Source organism: Salvelinus sp. IW2-2015, linkage group LG4q.1:29 (genome assembly GCF_002910315.2).
Source record: "Salvelinus sp. IW2-2015 linkage group LG4q.1:29, ASM291031v2, whole genome shotgun sequence".
Lineage (NCBI taxonomy): Eukaryota > Metazoa > Chordata > Actinopteri > Salmoniformes > Salmonidae > Salvelinus > Salvelinus sp. IW2-2015.
This window is the reverse complement of record NC_036842.1, coordinates 87497022-87513376: the sequence shown is the minus strand read 5'-3', so window position 1 is coordinate 87513376 and position 16355 is coordinate 87497022. Positions and strand designations below refer to the sequence as shown.

Sequence of the window (16355 nt, the reverse complement as noted above, 5' to 3'; positions counted from 1 at the left end):
GTTGCTATTTCAATGGTCCTCTCTTTTTGGAGCAGGATTGGGCCTAGAATGTGAGTAGAGACCTATAGTGACAGACACAGGTTTGAGAATATCATCTGTTAGGACAAAACACTGCGGAAACATCAGCTAATACAGCTACAACAGCAGAGAGCACGTCGATGGGTCACATATCCACAGAATGTATAGAGTCTTTCTTTCTCCCTCCCTCTGGCGGCTGGATCAGTTAGAATGTACCCCGCTTCAACGATGTACGGCCCCGAGCTTTTGGTGTTTTTCACTTGCTCTCCTAAAAATTATACGTGATTTCCTTTTGAGCGGGTTGTCCACTGTTTTGATCGGCGTTCTAAGGTTACTCTTGAGATTGTCAAGGAGCTGTAAAGAAAAAACAGGAATAATCAAATCAAATATTATTTGTCACATGTACCGAATACAACAGGTACAACACCTTACAGTGAAATGCTTACATCCAAGCCCTTAACCAACAACTGCAGTCTTAAGTAAAAAAAATAGATAAGTGAAAATAAGAATAAAAAAATAATTAAAGAGCACGCATAAAATAACAGTAGCGAGGCTCATATACAGGGGTACCGGTACAGAGTCAATGTGCGGGGGCACCGGTTAGCTGAGTAATTGAAGTAATATGTACATATCCTACTACGTTCAAAAGTTTGGGTCACTTAGAAATTGCTCAGTTTTTGAAAAAAGCACATTTTTGTCCATTAAAAAACAATCAAAATGATCGAAATACAGTGTAGACATTTATTGTTGTAAATTACACTACTGCAGCTGGAAACTGCAGATTTTCTATGGATTATCTACATAGCGGCGACACAGAGGCCCCATTATCAGCAACCATCACTCCTGTGTTCCAATGGCACATACTGTGTTAGCCTAATTCAAGTTTATTCATTTTAAAAGGCTAGTTTAGTTCCTTAGAAAACCCTTTTGTTAATTATGATTCACAGTTGAAAAACTGTTGTTCTGATTAAATAGCAATAAAACTGGCCTTCTTTAGATTAGTTGCGTTATCTGGCACTCAGCATTTGTGGGTTCAATTACAGGCTCAAAATGGCCAGAAAACAACAGCACTTCTCTTTTGAAACTGCTCTATTCCTTCTTTCTGAGAAATGAAGGCCTATTCCATGTGAGAAATGCCAAAGAAACTGAAGATCTCGTACAACGCTGTGTACTACTCCCTTCACAGAACAGCGCAAACTTCCTCTAACCAGAATAGAAATGGAGTGGCGAGGCCCCGGTGCACAACTGAGCAAGAGGACAAGGTACATTAGAGTGTCTAGTTTGAGAACACAGACGCCTCACAAGTCCTCAACATGTCCCACTCAAATAAGACTCCAGCCAACGCCTAGTCCATAGACTTTCTCTCTGCTTACAGCACAGCAAGCGGTACTGGAGTGCCAAGTCTAGGTCCTCAACTGGCAGTTTCATTAAATAGTACCCGCAAAACACCAGTCTTCAACGTCAACAGTGAGAGGTGACTCTGTGTATGCTGGCCTTCTAGGCAGAGTTGCAAAGAAAAGCCATATCTAGACTGGCCAATAAAAGAAAGATTAAAGATGGGCAAAAGAACAAGACACCTGACAGAACTCTGACTAGAAGGCCAAGCCTCCCGAGTCACCGTCTCACTGTTGACGTTGAGGACTGGTGTTTGCGGTATATCTTACATCGAAACTTGACAGTTATATTATTGTATAACTGCGACTCCAAAGTTGATGAAACCTGGGCTGCTTACTCCCTACCCTCTGTAGTGCCTTACGGTCGGAGACCGGGCAGTTGCCATACACCAGACGTGATGCAACCGGTCAGGATGGTGCAGCTTGGTAGAACTTTTTGAGGATCTGAGGACCCATGCCAAATCATTTCAGTCTCCTGAGGGGAATAGGCCTTCATGTAATGAGCCACTGTTGGTGCATAAAGGCCATGAAACACACAATATTACCACCCATGTCCCCTGTATAGTGCATTACTTTTTGACAAGGCCCATAGAGTTCTTCGTCAAAAGTTATTCGCACTTTAAAGAATAGGGTGCCAATTTGGAGCGCAGTCTATAATAATAATTAATTTTGACACCAGATTAATGGTTGGGTTTGTACCTACTCTATGCACGCTGTGGTTCAAACAAGGGTTTAGTGTAACTATTTTTTCCATGCATGAGAAAACAGGTAATCTGTACAGTCAGGCTGAAGAGACCTCGCATCATGATGTGTGAGGAATGTGGCGGTAGTGTGATGATAGTGACAGTGTGCACATCAACTGTGAGAAGCTAGGTGCACGATCAATGTGATGGAGAAGCTGACAGTGTGCACATCCAACGTGATGGAAGAGTGACCAGTGTGCTACCGCAAATGTGACTTGGAGAGGCTGGACAGCTCGTGCACACTCACACGTGATATGACTGGAGAAGCTATTGTAGAAAATACGCGACCAGAGGAATGAAAGAATAGCGGTTTAACGAGAGGTGGTTCCTAGCCCGCGTGACCATCCGCAGCGGCCCAGGGCCAACTGCGATGCTAGCATCCGTGCGTCGACTATTAAGAAAGTGTGCTCGAGGCGCCCGAGAGATTCAGTCATGCACTATCGTGGGCTAATTTAGCGCTCTGTTGCAGGGCCCAGAGATAGCATTGCTCTCGTGACGCGGATTTAGCACTGGCAGGGCCAAGGACTACGCATGCTCATTGCGTGACGCGTTATTTTGAGCCTGCATGCAGGGCCCAGAGACCTTAGATATCTGATTCCGGTGCGGCTATACTTTAGCGCTGTGCAGGGCCCAGAATCAGAATGCTCATCCCGTGGGGATACTTAGCCGTAGTGCAGGGGACGTCCACGGGTATGATCTCATACCGTGACGGTATTTCTTGCTGCTGTAGCAGTCCAGAAGGGTATAACGCATAGCTACATCGTGAGTAACTGTAGCGTCGAAGCACGGGCCCAGAGATGCATGACTCATCGAGCATCTATCTCTGGGCCCTGCACAGCGCTAAATACCCACGATGAGCATCTATCTCTGGGCCCTGCACAGCGCTAAATACCCACGATGAGCATCCATCCCTGGGCCCTGCACAGCGCTGAACACCCCTCGTTAAACGCCTATCCTTCTCCTCGTCTCTTTTCTCAAGCTTCTCCATCACGTTGATGTGCACACTGTCAGCTTCTCCATCACATTGATGTGCACACTGTCAGCTTCTCCATCACGTTGATGTGCACACTGTCAGCTTTTCCATCACATTGATGTGCACACTATCAACTCCACATCTCCTCACACATCATGATCGAGGTCTCTTCAGCCTGACTGTACAGATTACCTGTTTTCTCATGCATGGAAGAAAATACACTAAACCCTTGTTTGAACCACAGCTGCATAGAGTAGGTACAAACCAACCATTATCTGGTGTCAAAATTATTATTATTATAACTGCGCTCCAAATGGCACCCTATTCTTTAAAGTGCAATACTTTTGACCAGAACTCTATGGGCCTTGTCAAAAGTAATGCACTATACAGGGGAACATGGGTGTAATTTGTGTTTTCATGGCCTTATGCACCAACAGTGGCTCATTACAAAGCCTATTCCCCCTCAGGAGACTGAAAAGATTTGGCATGGGTCCTCAGATCCTCAAAAAGTTCTACAGCTGCACCATCCTGACCGGTTGCATCACGTCTGGTATGGCAACTGCCCGGTCTCCGACCGTAAGGCACTACAGAGGGTAGGGAGTACAGCCCAGTTCATCACTTGGAGCGCAGTTATAATAATAATAACTGTCAGTTTCATTAAATAGTACCCGCAAAACACCAGTCTCAACGTCAACAGTGAAGAGGTGACTCCGGGATGCTGGCCTTCTAGGCAGAGTTCCTCTGTCCAGTGTCTGTGTTCTTTTGCCCATCTTAATCTTTTCTTTTTATTGGCCAGTCTGAGATATGGCTTTTTCTTTGCAACTCTGCCTAGAAGGCCAGCATCACAGAGTCACCTCTTCACTGTTGACGTTGAGACTGGTGTTTTGCGGGTACTATTTAATGAAACTGCCAGTTGAGGACCTAGACTTGGCACTCCAGTACCGCTTGCTGTGCTGTAGCAGAGAGAACAGTCTATGACTACGGTGGCTGGAGTCTTTGACAGTTGAGGACTTGTTGAGGACTTGTGAGGCGTCTGTTTCTCAAACTAGACACTCTAATGTACTTGTCCTCTTGCTCAGTTGTGCACCGGGGCCTCCCACTCCTATTTCTATTCTGGTTAGAGACAGTTTGCGCTGTTCTGTGAAGGGAGTAGTACACAGCGTTGTACGAGATCTTCAGTTTCTTGGCAATTTCTCACATGGAATAGCCTTCATTTCTCAGAAGAAGAATAGACAAGTTTCAAAAGAAAGTGCTTTGTTTCTGGCCATTTTGAGCCTGTAATTGAACCCACAAATGCTGATGCTCCAGATACGCAACTAATCTAAAGAAGGCCAGTTTTATTGCTTATTTAATCAGAACAACAGTTTTCAACTGTGATAACATAATTACAAAAGGGTTTTCTAAGGATCAACTAGCCTTTTAAAATGATAAACTTGGATTAGCTAACACAATGTGCCATTGGAACACAGGAGTGATGGTTGCTGATAATGGGCCTCTGTGCGCCTATGTAGATATTCCATAGAAAATCTGCAGTTTCCAGCTGCAGTAGTAATTTACAACAATAACAATGTCTACACTGTATTTCTGATCATTTTGATGTTATTTTAATGGACAAAAATGTGCTTTTCTTTCAAAAACTAGGACATTTCTAAGTGACCCCAAACTTTTGAACGGTAGTGTATATGTACATATTACTTCAATTACCTCGACTAACCGGTGCCCCCGCACATTGACTCTGTACCGGTACCCCCTGTATATAGCCTCGCTACTGTTATTTTACTGCTGCTCTTTAATTATTTTTATTCTTATTTTTCACTTATCTATTTTTTTTTACTTAAGACTGCATTGTTGGTTAAGGGCTTGGATGTAAGCATTTCACTGTAAGGTGTTGTACCTGTTGTATTCGGTACATGTGACAAATAATATTTGATTTGATTATTCTGTTTTTCTTTACAGCTCCTTGACAACTCTCAAGAGTACCTAGACGCCGATCAAAACAGTGACAACCCGCTCAAAAGGAAATCACCGTATATTTTTAGGAGGCAAGTGAAAAACACCAAAGCTCGGAGGCCGTACATCTTGAAGCGGGGTACATTCTACTGATCCACCCCCGGGAGGAGAAAGAAAGACTCTATACATTCTGTGGATATGTGACCATACGTGCTCTCTGTTGTACTGTTATTACTGATGTTTCCGCAGTGTTTTGTCCATACAGATGATATCTCAAACCTGTGTCTGTCACTATAGGTCTCTACTCACATTCTAGGCCCAATCCTGCTCCAAAAAGAGAGGACCATTTGAAATAAAAGCAAACAAAAGCAGTAAGCAAATGTGTATCTTTTGAGAGACTTTATATTTACTATATTTGTTCACTCCATGTGTTTTCTTTCCAATGTGATTAAACAATACATATTTCAAAACCACTAAGACGTGACAGTGTTTTTTCAGAACTCTAGCTGTTTATAATAGCAAACATCAGGAGACTGAAAAGATTTGGCATGGATCCTCAGATCCTCAAAAGGTTCTACAGCTGCACCATCGAGAGCATCCTGACCGGTTGCATCACTGCCTGGTATGGCAACTGCTCGGCTTCGACCGCAAGGCACTACAGTGGGTAGTGTGTACGGCCCAGTACATCACTGGGACCAAGCTTCCTGCCATCCAGGACCTCTAAACAGTGCCTTGCAAAAGTATTCATCCCCCTTGGCATTTTTCCTATTTTGTTGAATTACAGCAATTGAAATAGATTTTTAATTTTTTTTGGATTTCAAGTAATGGACATACACAAAATAGTCCAAATTGGTGAAGTGAAATGAAAAAAAATCACTTGTTTCAAAAATTTCCCCCCCCAAAAAAATATTGGAAAAGTTGTGCGTGCATATGTATTCCCCCCCTTTGACATGAAGCCCGTAAATAAGATCTGGTGCAACCAATTACCTTCAGAAGTCACATAATTAGTTAAATAAAGTCCACCTGTGTGCAATCTAAGTGTCACATGATCTGTCACATAATCCCAGTATATATACACCTGTTCTGAAAGGCCCCAGAGTCTGCAACACCACTAAGCAAGGGGCACCACCAAGCAAACGGCACCATGAAGACCAAGGAGCTCTCCAAACAGGTCAGGGACAAAGTTGTGGAGAAGTACAGATCAGGGTTGGGTTATAAAAAAATATCCAAAACTTTGAACATCCCACAGAGCACCATTAAATCCATTATTAAAAAATGGAAAGAATATGGCACCACAACAAACCTGCCAAGAGAGGGCTGCCCACCAAAACTCATGGACCAGGCATGGAGGGCATTAATGAGAGAGGCAACAAAGAGACCAAAGATAACCCTGAAGGAGCTGCAAAGCTCCACAGCGGAGATTAGAGTATCCGTCCATAGGACCACTTTAAGCCGTACACTCCACAGAGCTGGCCTTTACAGAAGTGTGGCCAGAAAAAAGCCATTGCTTAAAGAAAAAAAGAAGCAAACACGTTTGGTGTTCGCCAAAAGGCATGTGGGAAACTCCCCAAACATATGGAAGAAGGTACTCTGGTCAGATGAGACTAAAATTTAGCTTTTTGGCCATCAAGGAAAATTCTATGTCTGGCGCAAACCCAACACCTCTTATCACCCCGAGAACACCATCCCCACAGTGAAGCGTGGTGGTGGCAGCATCATGCTGTCGGATGTTTTTCATCGGCAGGGACTGGGAAACTGGTCTGAATTGAAGGAATGATAGATGGCGCTAAATACAGCAAAATTCTTGAGGGAAACCTGTTTCAGTCTTCCAGAGATTTGAGACTGGGACGGAGGTGCACCTTCCAGCAGGACAATGACACTAATCATACTGCTAAAGCAACACTCGAATGGTTTAAGGAGAAACATTTAAATGTCTTGGAATGGCCTATTCAAAGCCCAGACCTCAATCCAATTGAGAATCTGTGGTATGACTTAAAGATTGCTGTACACCAGCGGAACCCATCCAACTTGAAGGAGCTGGATTAGTTTTGCTTTGAAGAATGGGCAAAAATCCCAGTGGCTAGATGTGCCAACCTTATAGAGACATACCCCAAGAGACTTGCAGCTGTAATTGCTGCAAAAGGTGGCTCTACAAAGTATTGGGGGTGTGAATAGTTATTAAGTACGCTCAAGTTTTCTTGTTTGTTTCACAATAAAAAATATTTTGCATCTTCAAAGTGGGAGGCATGTTGTGTAAATCAAATGACATAAACCCCCAAAAAATACATTTTAATTCCAGGTTATAAGGCATCAAAATAGGAAAAATGCCAAAGGGGTGAATACTTTCAAAAGCCACTGTACCAGGCGGTGTAAGAGGAAGGCTCTAAAAATTGTCAAAGACTCCAGCCATCCTAGTCATAGACTGTTCTCTCTGCCCCCGCACGGCAAGCTGTACCGGAGCATCAAGTCTAGGTCTAAAAGTCTTCTTAACAGCTTCTACCCCCAAGCCATAAGACTCCCGAACAGCTAAACCATGAATAAGGTCTGATAAAAACAACACCATTCTCCATGCACTGAAATGTACAACTTGATAAGAGCTATTGATAAGAGTTAGTTAAATGAGTAATCCATCTGGATAAGGGAATAGTAAATATAAATGACACTTGTTTTAGATCTATTTTAACTTTTAAATCACTGGAGAAAAATGTGAAACCAGTCATGTGGCTAACTAAAGCATATCAACATATCAGCTTTCCCACAGTAAAGACAAAATGTACCAAAAAGAAAACGAACAGGTACCTGTGTGAAAGAGAGACTATGATAGAATAGCAGAGAAACACAAGGTCTTATTTAATGACATGGAGTCTGAGCTTGATAAATTTTTTTATTTTTTATTTTTATTTAACCTTCATTTAACTAGGCAAATCAGTTAAGAACAAATTCTTATTTACAATGACGGCCTACCAAAAGGCAAAAGGCCTCCCACGGGGACAGGGGTTGGGATTAAAAATGTAAAATAATTAAAAATAAATAACATATAAATATAGGACAAAACACACATCACGACAAGAGAGACAACACAACACTACACAAAGAGAGACCTAAGACAACAACATAGCAAGGCAACAACACATGACAACACAGCATGGTAGCAACACAACATAACAACAACATGGTAGCAACACAACATGGTAGGAGCACAAAACATGGGTACAAACATTAGTCGGCACAGACAACAGCACAAAGGGCAAGGAGGTAGAGACGACAATACATCACACAAAGCAGCCACAACTGTCAGTAAGAGTGTCCATGATTGAGTCTTTGAATGAAGAGATTGCGATATGGAGTCTGAGTTTAGCAGAGGAACACAAGGTCTTCTCTGATGACATGGAATCTGAGCGTGGACCAGTTTCATGGGCTTGGTAGCCTGAAACGCAGAAAACTTGCCTACTAATTGGCACGTGGTTATGAGGTTACAGCAGGGCCTGAGCCTATGTTTACATTTTTCTTTTTAAAGGTACAGTGTTAGAAAGGTGTGTTACACTGTAGGTGTTAAACTTGTGTTAAAAGTCTTAAAATACAAAAAAGTGATTGTGATTGTGTTGAATAGTGTTTGTGAAATAAAAACCCACAAAAAATCGGTTTTAAAAAGGTGGTGGTTAATGTTCCCTCTAAAAAAAATGTCAGTTTTGCTGAGTGCCAACTTGAACTATCCGTTTACTGTGAACACTGAGGCTGTACCCACTTTAAAGTTAGTTTTAAGAGTGATGAAGTAGGCTACTGTGTCAATTTGATCATAATGCATGACTACCAGAGTGACCTACCATCAAAAACAATGGAGAAAATGCATCCCATAACATTTTAACATGGAAATAGCTGTTCTATCCTTCACCCTACAGTAGCAGCCAATGTGTGGAATTCAATGTAGACCTACATTCCAAGACACCTTTGAAAAAAACATGCAGGGTTTGACATAAGCTATTTATCCAGACAAGGAGGTGACTGAAAATGTTGTGTTGTTTGATGAAAGAAACCACTTTACAAAATAAAATGCATCATTATTCCCATGCCATTATTACAGAGAATCAGACAAATTAGGCTATCCTCTGCCTATTGGCTACTTAGCTCATTCAAGCCTGTCTCAAAATACAACACTGCCACTTTAAGACAAAACAAAGATCTGTTTTGTGCTCTTGTAGGAAGCAATCACTCCCCCATTGCTGACTACAAATGATCTATAACTGGGCTAATAACTCACTAACTAGCAAAGGATATGAACAAATGTACACACGTCGCTACATGTAGCTCTGGCTTTGATCTCAAGATACTCACGACCACTCATGCTGTTAACACAGTCCAGTTCAAAGTGAATGGCACAGATCCATTTATGGCAATGATCTATTTGCATATAGGCCTACTGCAGCTCTGATTGGTTATGGCGCACTGGTCTGTGTAGGGACCTGAGTCATTGCTGTCAATGCAATAGAACCCTATTTCCGATGCGTTCTGCCTACAGCAAAATCTTGCATAGTTAGTTTTGCATACTAAGTCTTGCATAGTTTGTTTTGTTTCAGTATGTTGCATTGAAAGTGGCTAAAATTTCCTTGATTTGATCACAATTGCCACTGTAAAGGGAAACATTGATAGTGTTAACTAACAGGGAAAACTCTAGAAAGTTGAGTGAAGTTCAGTCTCGTGCTTCTCAGTCTCGTGTGGGCTAATATTTCTTATGCTCGGCAGTCCTGGAGGAGCTGCATTCCTGCGCGCAGCTTAGAGAGAACATTGGTGGTGGTAATATTCAATTTGGGACAGAATTTTATAGACGTTGAACATCACTCCAAGGCGGCTCATTTTTAACCTGTCCCTTTTTTTGGACAACTATGTTTTGAAAACTGTTATGTTCACATGAATTCTGATTATTTCCAGGGAAACACAACATCCTGAAATAAATGTACAGTGCCTTCATAAAATATTCATATACCCTTGACTTTTTACACATTTTGTTGTTTTACAAAGTGAGGTTAAAATGGATTTTGCACACCTGGATTGTACAATATTACACATTATTCTTTCAAAAATTCTTCAAGCTCTGTCAAGTTGGTTGTTGATCATTGCTAGACAGCAATTTAAGTCTTGCCAGAGATTTTCAAGACAGATTACGCCAAAACTGTAACTAGGACACTAGAACATTCAATGTCGTCTTGATAAGCAACTCCAGTGTATATTTGGCCTTGTGTTTTAGGTTATTGTCCTGCTGAAAGGTGAATTTGTCTCCCAGTGGAAAGCAGACTGAACCAAGTTTTCTTCTAGGATTTTGCCTGTGCTTAGGTCTATTCCGTTTCTTTTTATCCCCCAAAAACTCCCTAGTCCTTGCCGATGACAAGAATAGTCATAACATGATGCAGCCACCACCATGGTTGAAAATATGAAGATTGGTAGTCATGGATTTGTTGAGTTGGATTTGCCCCAAACATAACACTTTGTATTCAGGACATCAAATTAATTGCTTTGCCACATTTTTTGCAGAACTACTTTAGTGTCTAGTCGAAAACAGGATGCATGTTTTGGAAATATTTTTATTCTCTACAGGCTTCCTTCTTTGTCATTTAGGTTAGTATTTTGGAGTAACTACAATGTTGTTGATCCATCCTCAGTTTTCTCCTATCACAGCCATTAAACTCTGTAACTGTTTTAAAGTCACCATTGGTCTTATGGTGAAATCCCTGAGCAGTTTCCTTCCTCTCATAAATTAGGTAGGATACCTCTATCTTTGTAGTGACTGGGTGTATTGAAACACCATCCAAAGGGTAATTAATAACGTCACCATGCTCAACGGAATATTCATTGTCATTTTCTGTTTGTTTTTATAGATGTCCTTCTTTATGAGGCATTGGAAAACCTCCCTGGTCTTTGTGATTTAATCTGTGTTTGAAATTCACAGCTCTACTGAGGGACCTTAGTCATCTACTATTATTGCACACAGACTGAGTCCATGCAACTTATTATGTGACTTGTTAAGCACATTTTTACTCCTGAACTTATTTAGGCTTGCCATAACAAAGGGGTTGAATACTCAAGACATTTCATTTGTAATTAATTTGTAATAATTTCTATAAACGTAATTCCCCTTTGACATTATGAGGTATTGTGTGTAGGCCAGTGACACAAAACCTCAGTTGAATCCTTTTTAAATTCAGGCTGTAACACAACAAAATGTGGAAAAAGTCAAGGGCTGTGAATACTTTCTGAAAGCACAGTAGATATCTGTTAGAAATATTTTGCTTGACATAATGATGCTGAATGTAAAAAATGGCCCAACATACCCCACTCTCCCCTAACTACAAGCCATGCATCAACACTAAGGCCAGTTTAATTGGCTCTTGAGATCTTGAAATCCCTCTCCACATTTTCATAGCAGTGACACACCGGAGTAGGAACAACTGTTTTGTATTTTTTTCATCTCAGTATTATCTTGAAATAACTTTGTCTCATTTATTAGTTTCTCCTTGTGTCTGAGTGAGTATCTGGTGCTTGTGTTCTCTGCTATGCCAGGCTGGAGAGAAGCGTTCCAGAACTTGTAATTGTAGTATTTTGTATTTATTATGATCCTGGGTTCAAAATAGGATTAAAACAAGAACATCACAACAAAAACACAACAACAGTCTACATCATAAATAACACAATACAACCTACAAGACATTATTACATTATTCCTCTCTTATTACAGAAGTACGATATAATATCCACACTACCACAATGTGTGTGTGTAGAATGTGTGTGTTTGTGTATCCAGTTGCCAGCGAGTGAGACTGCTGTGGAGCTGCATACAGGTATGTATACCAGCCAGACAACAGAGGGCACTGAGGATTTAAAGAAACACACACAGTGTAATTATTTATTTTGACAATAATATATGTTGGAAATAGCGAGTGTCATCTCAGGCAAAATATACAGTTTTGTAGTCATAAAAAAGTTTAACAATAAAAACTATTAAAAAAAACGCCATTTCACAATACAGTAGGCTATACAATAGCACCAGGGTATGATCCCTAAATGTTCATGGCCTTGCTTCCAGGGGAGCGAGATAAATCCATTTATTCAATCAACTTTCAAATGAAAAATAACAATTTTTTAGGGAAGAGAGTAAGAAAAATTCTATCACCTCTCAAACAAAGCCATTTGATGGAGCACTATCTATAGAACTTCAATCAGATGTAGCTAACTAAACAAAAACATATTGCATTCATGTTCAATTAAAACAATTCAAAAGAGAGATACTTTCAGTTTCTCCCATCCTGTTCGGCTCCATATTACCCGTCCAAACATAAACCACTGTGACTGGATCTCTCATTTTCCTTCTCTTATTAGTAAAGCACAGCCGTAGCCGTAGACTATCAAATCACAGGAACACAGTTTGAAATATCCAGAGGAACAAGTATCTTTAATGTTCATGTATGTACATTGATGTCCATATATTACGGCATTAAATACGTACATTACATACACGTAAATGTCCATTAATCAAAATGTGTCCAGTATGTATGGATGCATACATGCCAACAGATGGCAGTATTATACAATGTAACTTTGAACCTTCCCACAGGGCACACACTGGTTGAATCAACGTTGTTTCCATGTTATTTCAATAAAATTACATGGCGTAGACGTTGAATTGACGTCTGTGCTGTGGTTGGTTGTTGAGACAGAGAACGAGAGGGAGAAAAACATAGGCTGAGAGCCTATAGTAAAAAGTTAGTAACATAACAATAGAATGGATTTTAGAAAACAAATGAATCCTAGGTACCCCAACCAAACCCTAACCCGGACGACGCTGGGCCAATTATGCACCGCCCTATGGGACTCCCAATCAGAGCCGGTTGTGATACAGCCTGGAATTGAACAAGGGTCTGTAGTGTGCCAGTCTCTATGGGGGTGCCACAGGGTTCAATTCTCGGGCCGACTCTCTTCCCTGTATGTCGCTCTTGCTGCTGGTGATTCTCTGATCCACCTCTACGCAGACGACACCATTCTGTATACTTCCGGCCCTTCTTTGGACACTGTGTTAACTAACCTCCAGACGAGCTTCAATGCCATACAACTCTCCTTCCGTGGCCTCCAACTGCTCTTAAATGCAAGTAAAACTAAATGCACACTCTTCAACAGATCGCTGCCCGCAGCTGCTCACCCGTCCAGCATCACTACTCTGGACGGTTCTGACTTAAAATATGTGGACAACTACAAATACCTAGGTGTCTGGTTAGACTGTAAACTCTCCTTCCAGACTCACATTAAGCATCTCCAATCCAAAATTAAATCTAGAATCGGCTTCCTATTTCGCAACAAAGCATCCTTCACTTATGCTGCTTACATACCCTCGTAAAACTGACCATCCTACCGATCCTCGACTTCGGCGATGTCATTTACAAAATAGCCTCCAACACTCTACTCAACAAATTGGATGCAGTCTATCACAGTGCCATCCGTTTTGTCACCAAAGCCCCATATACTACCCACCACTGCGACCTCTCGTTGGCTGGCCCTCGCTTCATACTCGTCGCCAAACCCACTGGCTCCAGGTCATCTACAAGTCTTTGCTAGGTAAAGTCCCGCCTTATCTCAGCTCACTGGTCACCACAGCAGCACCCACCCGTAGCTCACGCTCCAGCAGGTATATCTCACTGGTCACCCCCAAAGCCAATTCCTCCTTTGGTCGCCTTTCCTTCCAGTGCTCTGCTGCCAATGACTGGAACGAACTGCAAAAATCACTGAAGCTGGAGACTCATATGTCCCTCACTAGCTTTAAGCACCAGCTGTCAGAGCAGCTCACAGATCACTGCACCTGTACATAGCCCATCTGTAAATAGCCTATCCAACTACCTCATCCCCTTACTGTATTTATTTATTTATCTTGCTCCTTTGCACCCCAGTATGTCTACTTGCACATTCATCTTCTGCACATCAATCACTCCAGTGTTTAATTGGTATATTGTAATTACTTCGCCACCATGGCCTATTTATTGCCTTACCTCCCTTATCTTACCTCATTTGCACACACTGTATATATACTTTTTCTACTGTATTATTGACTGTATGTTTGTTAATTCCATGTGTAACTCTGTGTTGTTGTATGTGTCGAACTGCTGTACTTTATCTTGGTCAGGTCGCAGTTGTAAATGAGAACTTGTTCTCAACCAGCCTACCTGGTTAAATAAAGTTGAAATAAATAAAATACATTTAAAAAATGGTGGCTCTAGCACTGAGATGCAGTGCCTTAGACCGCTGCACCACCGGGGAGCTCCTAGGTAATCATTGTCATTATCTATAGACTTGTTTTTAATTCTCAAGGTATTATTACTACTATTTCAGAGGTAGTGTTCCCTTCCACTACACTGGTGTTGAAGGATTTACAGCAGTGTTTCAGCTGTGTAGTGCTAGAGGAAAACACCTTCGGGTCCCCACCAGGTTTAAGAAACACTGATTTACACTATCAACACTTGTGTTGTCTCAGTCTCCGTGGGTTTTACTGACCCTGTAGAGTTAATCCCTACCATCAACACCCTACCACTCTACCACACACTAGATGATATGCTACACTATGTAAATTAATAGAACAGTATTAAGGATTAAATCCGTATAGCGGAAGATCCTCGTAAAAATGTAAAGGTAATTTCCGATTGAGCCGACATATGCAGCGTTTACCGTGAATGCAGTAACCGCGAACGCGGTAACGTTGCCTTTAAATTTCAATCAAGCTATAATGCGGATCTTGGGCGATACTTCATAAACATCTGATGCATATAGCAGTAATGTTAAATTCTAGTTGTTTGTTTTGGCCTAAATCCAGCCCCGAAGTACGCCTATTCAATTCCGCTCCAATTTAGAGTCTGAATGCAGATTGACAGTTAAAGACTTGTCGATGCGAGCCGCCTGCTGGAGCCTTTTCAGTCAGTGAGTCTCTCTCTATCTCTCTCTCGCTCTCTCTCTCTCTCTCGCTAAATGAAAGTAATTCTCTCATCTCATCTGGACGGGAGACACAGCAAATCCTGTCTGTCTGTAGAACAGGCACCAGGCAGTCAGATCAAGAGAATGGCTTGTGAAGGAATGAGATTAGTTCCCTTTGTGCGAAATCTGATTGTGTGAATTGGATGATGGCATAACAAGCGCGACCTTGTTGCGGGGCCTGCCGAGGCAGTAATTAGACCTTCGTATGGAAGCCATTACTGAACTCACCACAGAAGGGACAAGGGAACGGGCATTGTCAGAGCTGTTTATTGTCATCCAGTAGGCCTAGTGCTGCCTGTCAATTAAAAAAGGTTTTCTAATTATAATATAATTTAAAAAATAATGTCCCGTTTGCAGAATAAGGAGAACCACCACTACCCAGCAGAAATTAAACCTTGATATACATTTTGTTCTTTGGATAAAGCATATCTCTATGTCATAATACTGCTTTTTCTTATCCTAACCCTAACCACAACCTTAACCTGGTAAAACACTTTCAAAACCACCCTACAACCTCCCTCTGCATCACCGGTCTGGAGATGAAAGCCTCCTGGACCATATTCCAGAGAAGAGCAGCTGAATCCAGGTGGATAGCAAAACTTAAGACTTTGGCTCCTCTTCGTACGAATGGTAAAGAGTAGGATAAAGCATTGACAGTGGGAGTTAGTGAGGGCCTAATTAAGAGAGCAAGAAGAGCCACCGACACGAGGAGGAAGTTCAATAAAAAGCGATCTATTTATTTGCTCAATCTGGTTTTGTCTTTTTTATATTTAATTGTATTATATCAAGCACTTTAACATAACACTTATCTTTTTAGAACTTAATCCCTTCATCCCTTGGTGTGATTTCCAATTATGTCCTGACTTATTTAGTTATTTATCTATTAATTTATTGATCCAGTTTGCGTGTTTTAATATGATTTTATTATATAAAATTTGTTTTAAAATTAAACGTACCCCAAGCACTTTATCAACAATTGTCTTCGTCCTGTTGTTGAACTGTGATGGGTGACCCCTCGGAGCTCTCAGCCTTTCATGTTCTCTCACCCTCTCCAGACCGGTCTGATGTACCGTATAGAAACAGGGTAGAAAGTTGCAACAGGCCCATGCAACCCAAGGTTTGATACCAGCATAAACAGAAACCCTCTTAAACCTAACCCTAGCTTCATGTCCACATCCTGGTTCAACCCTAACCCTAGCTTCATGTCCACATCCTGGTTCAACCCTAGCCCTAGCTTCATGTCCACATCCTGGTTCAACCCTAACCCTAGCTTCA

General features: G+C 41.5%; 1 protein-coding gene across 1 annotated transcript in view; it reads left to right on the top strand.

The window, feature by feature from the left end:
- nts (neurotensin) overlaps window positions 1–5398 on the top strand; it is a 6522-nt gene extending 1124 nt beyond the window's left edge. The window contains exon 2 of the mRNA XM_023983176.2: window positions 5085–5398. Coding sequence (XP_023838944.2) covers window positions 5085–5231 — 147 coding nt within the window. The 3' untranslated portion in view covers window positions 5232–5398. The remainder of the gene's footprint in view (window positions 1–5084) is intronic.
- The last annotated feature ends 10957 nt before the right edge of the window (window positions 5399–16355 follow it).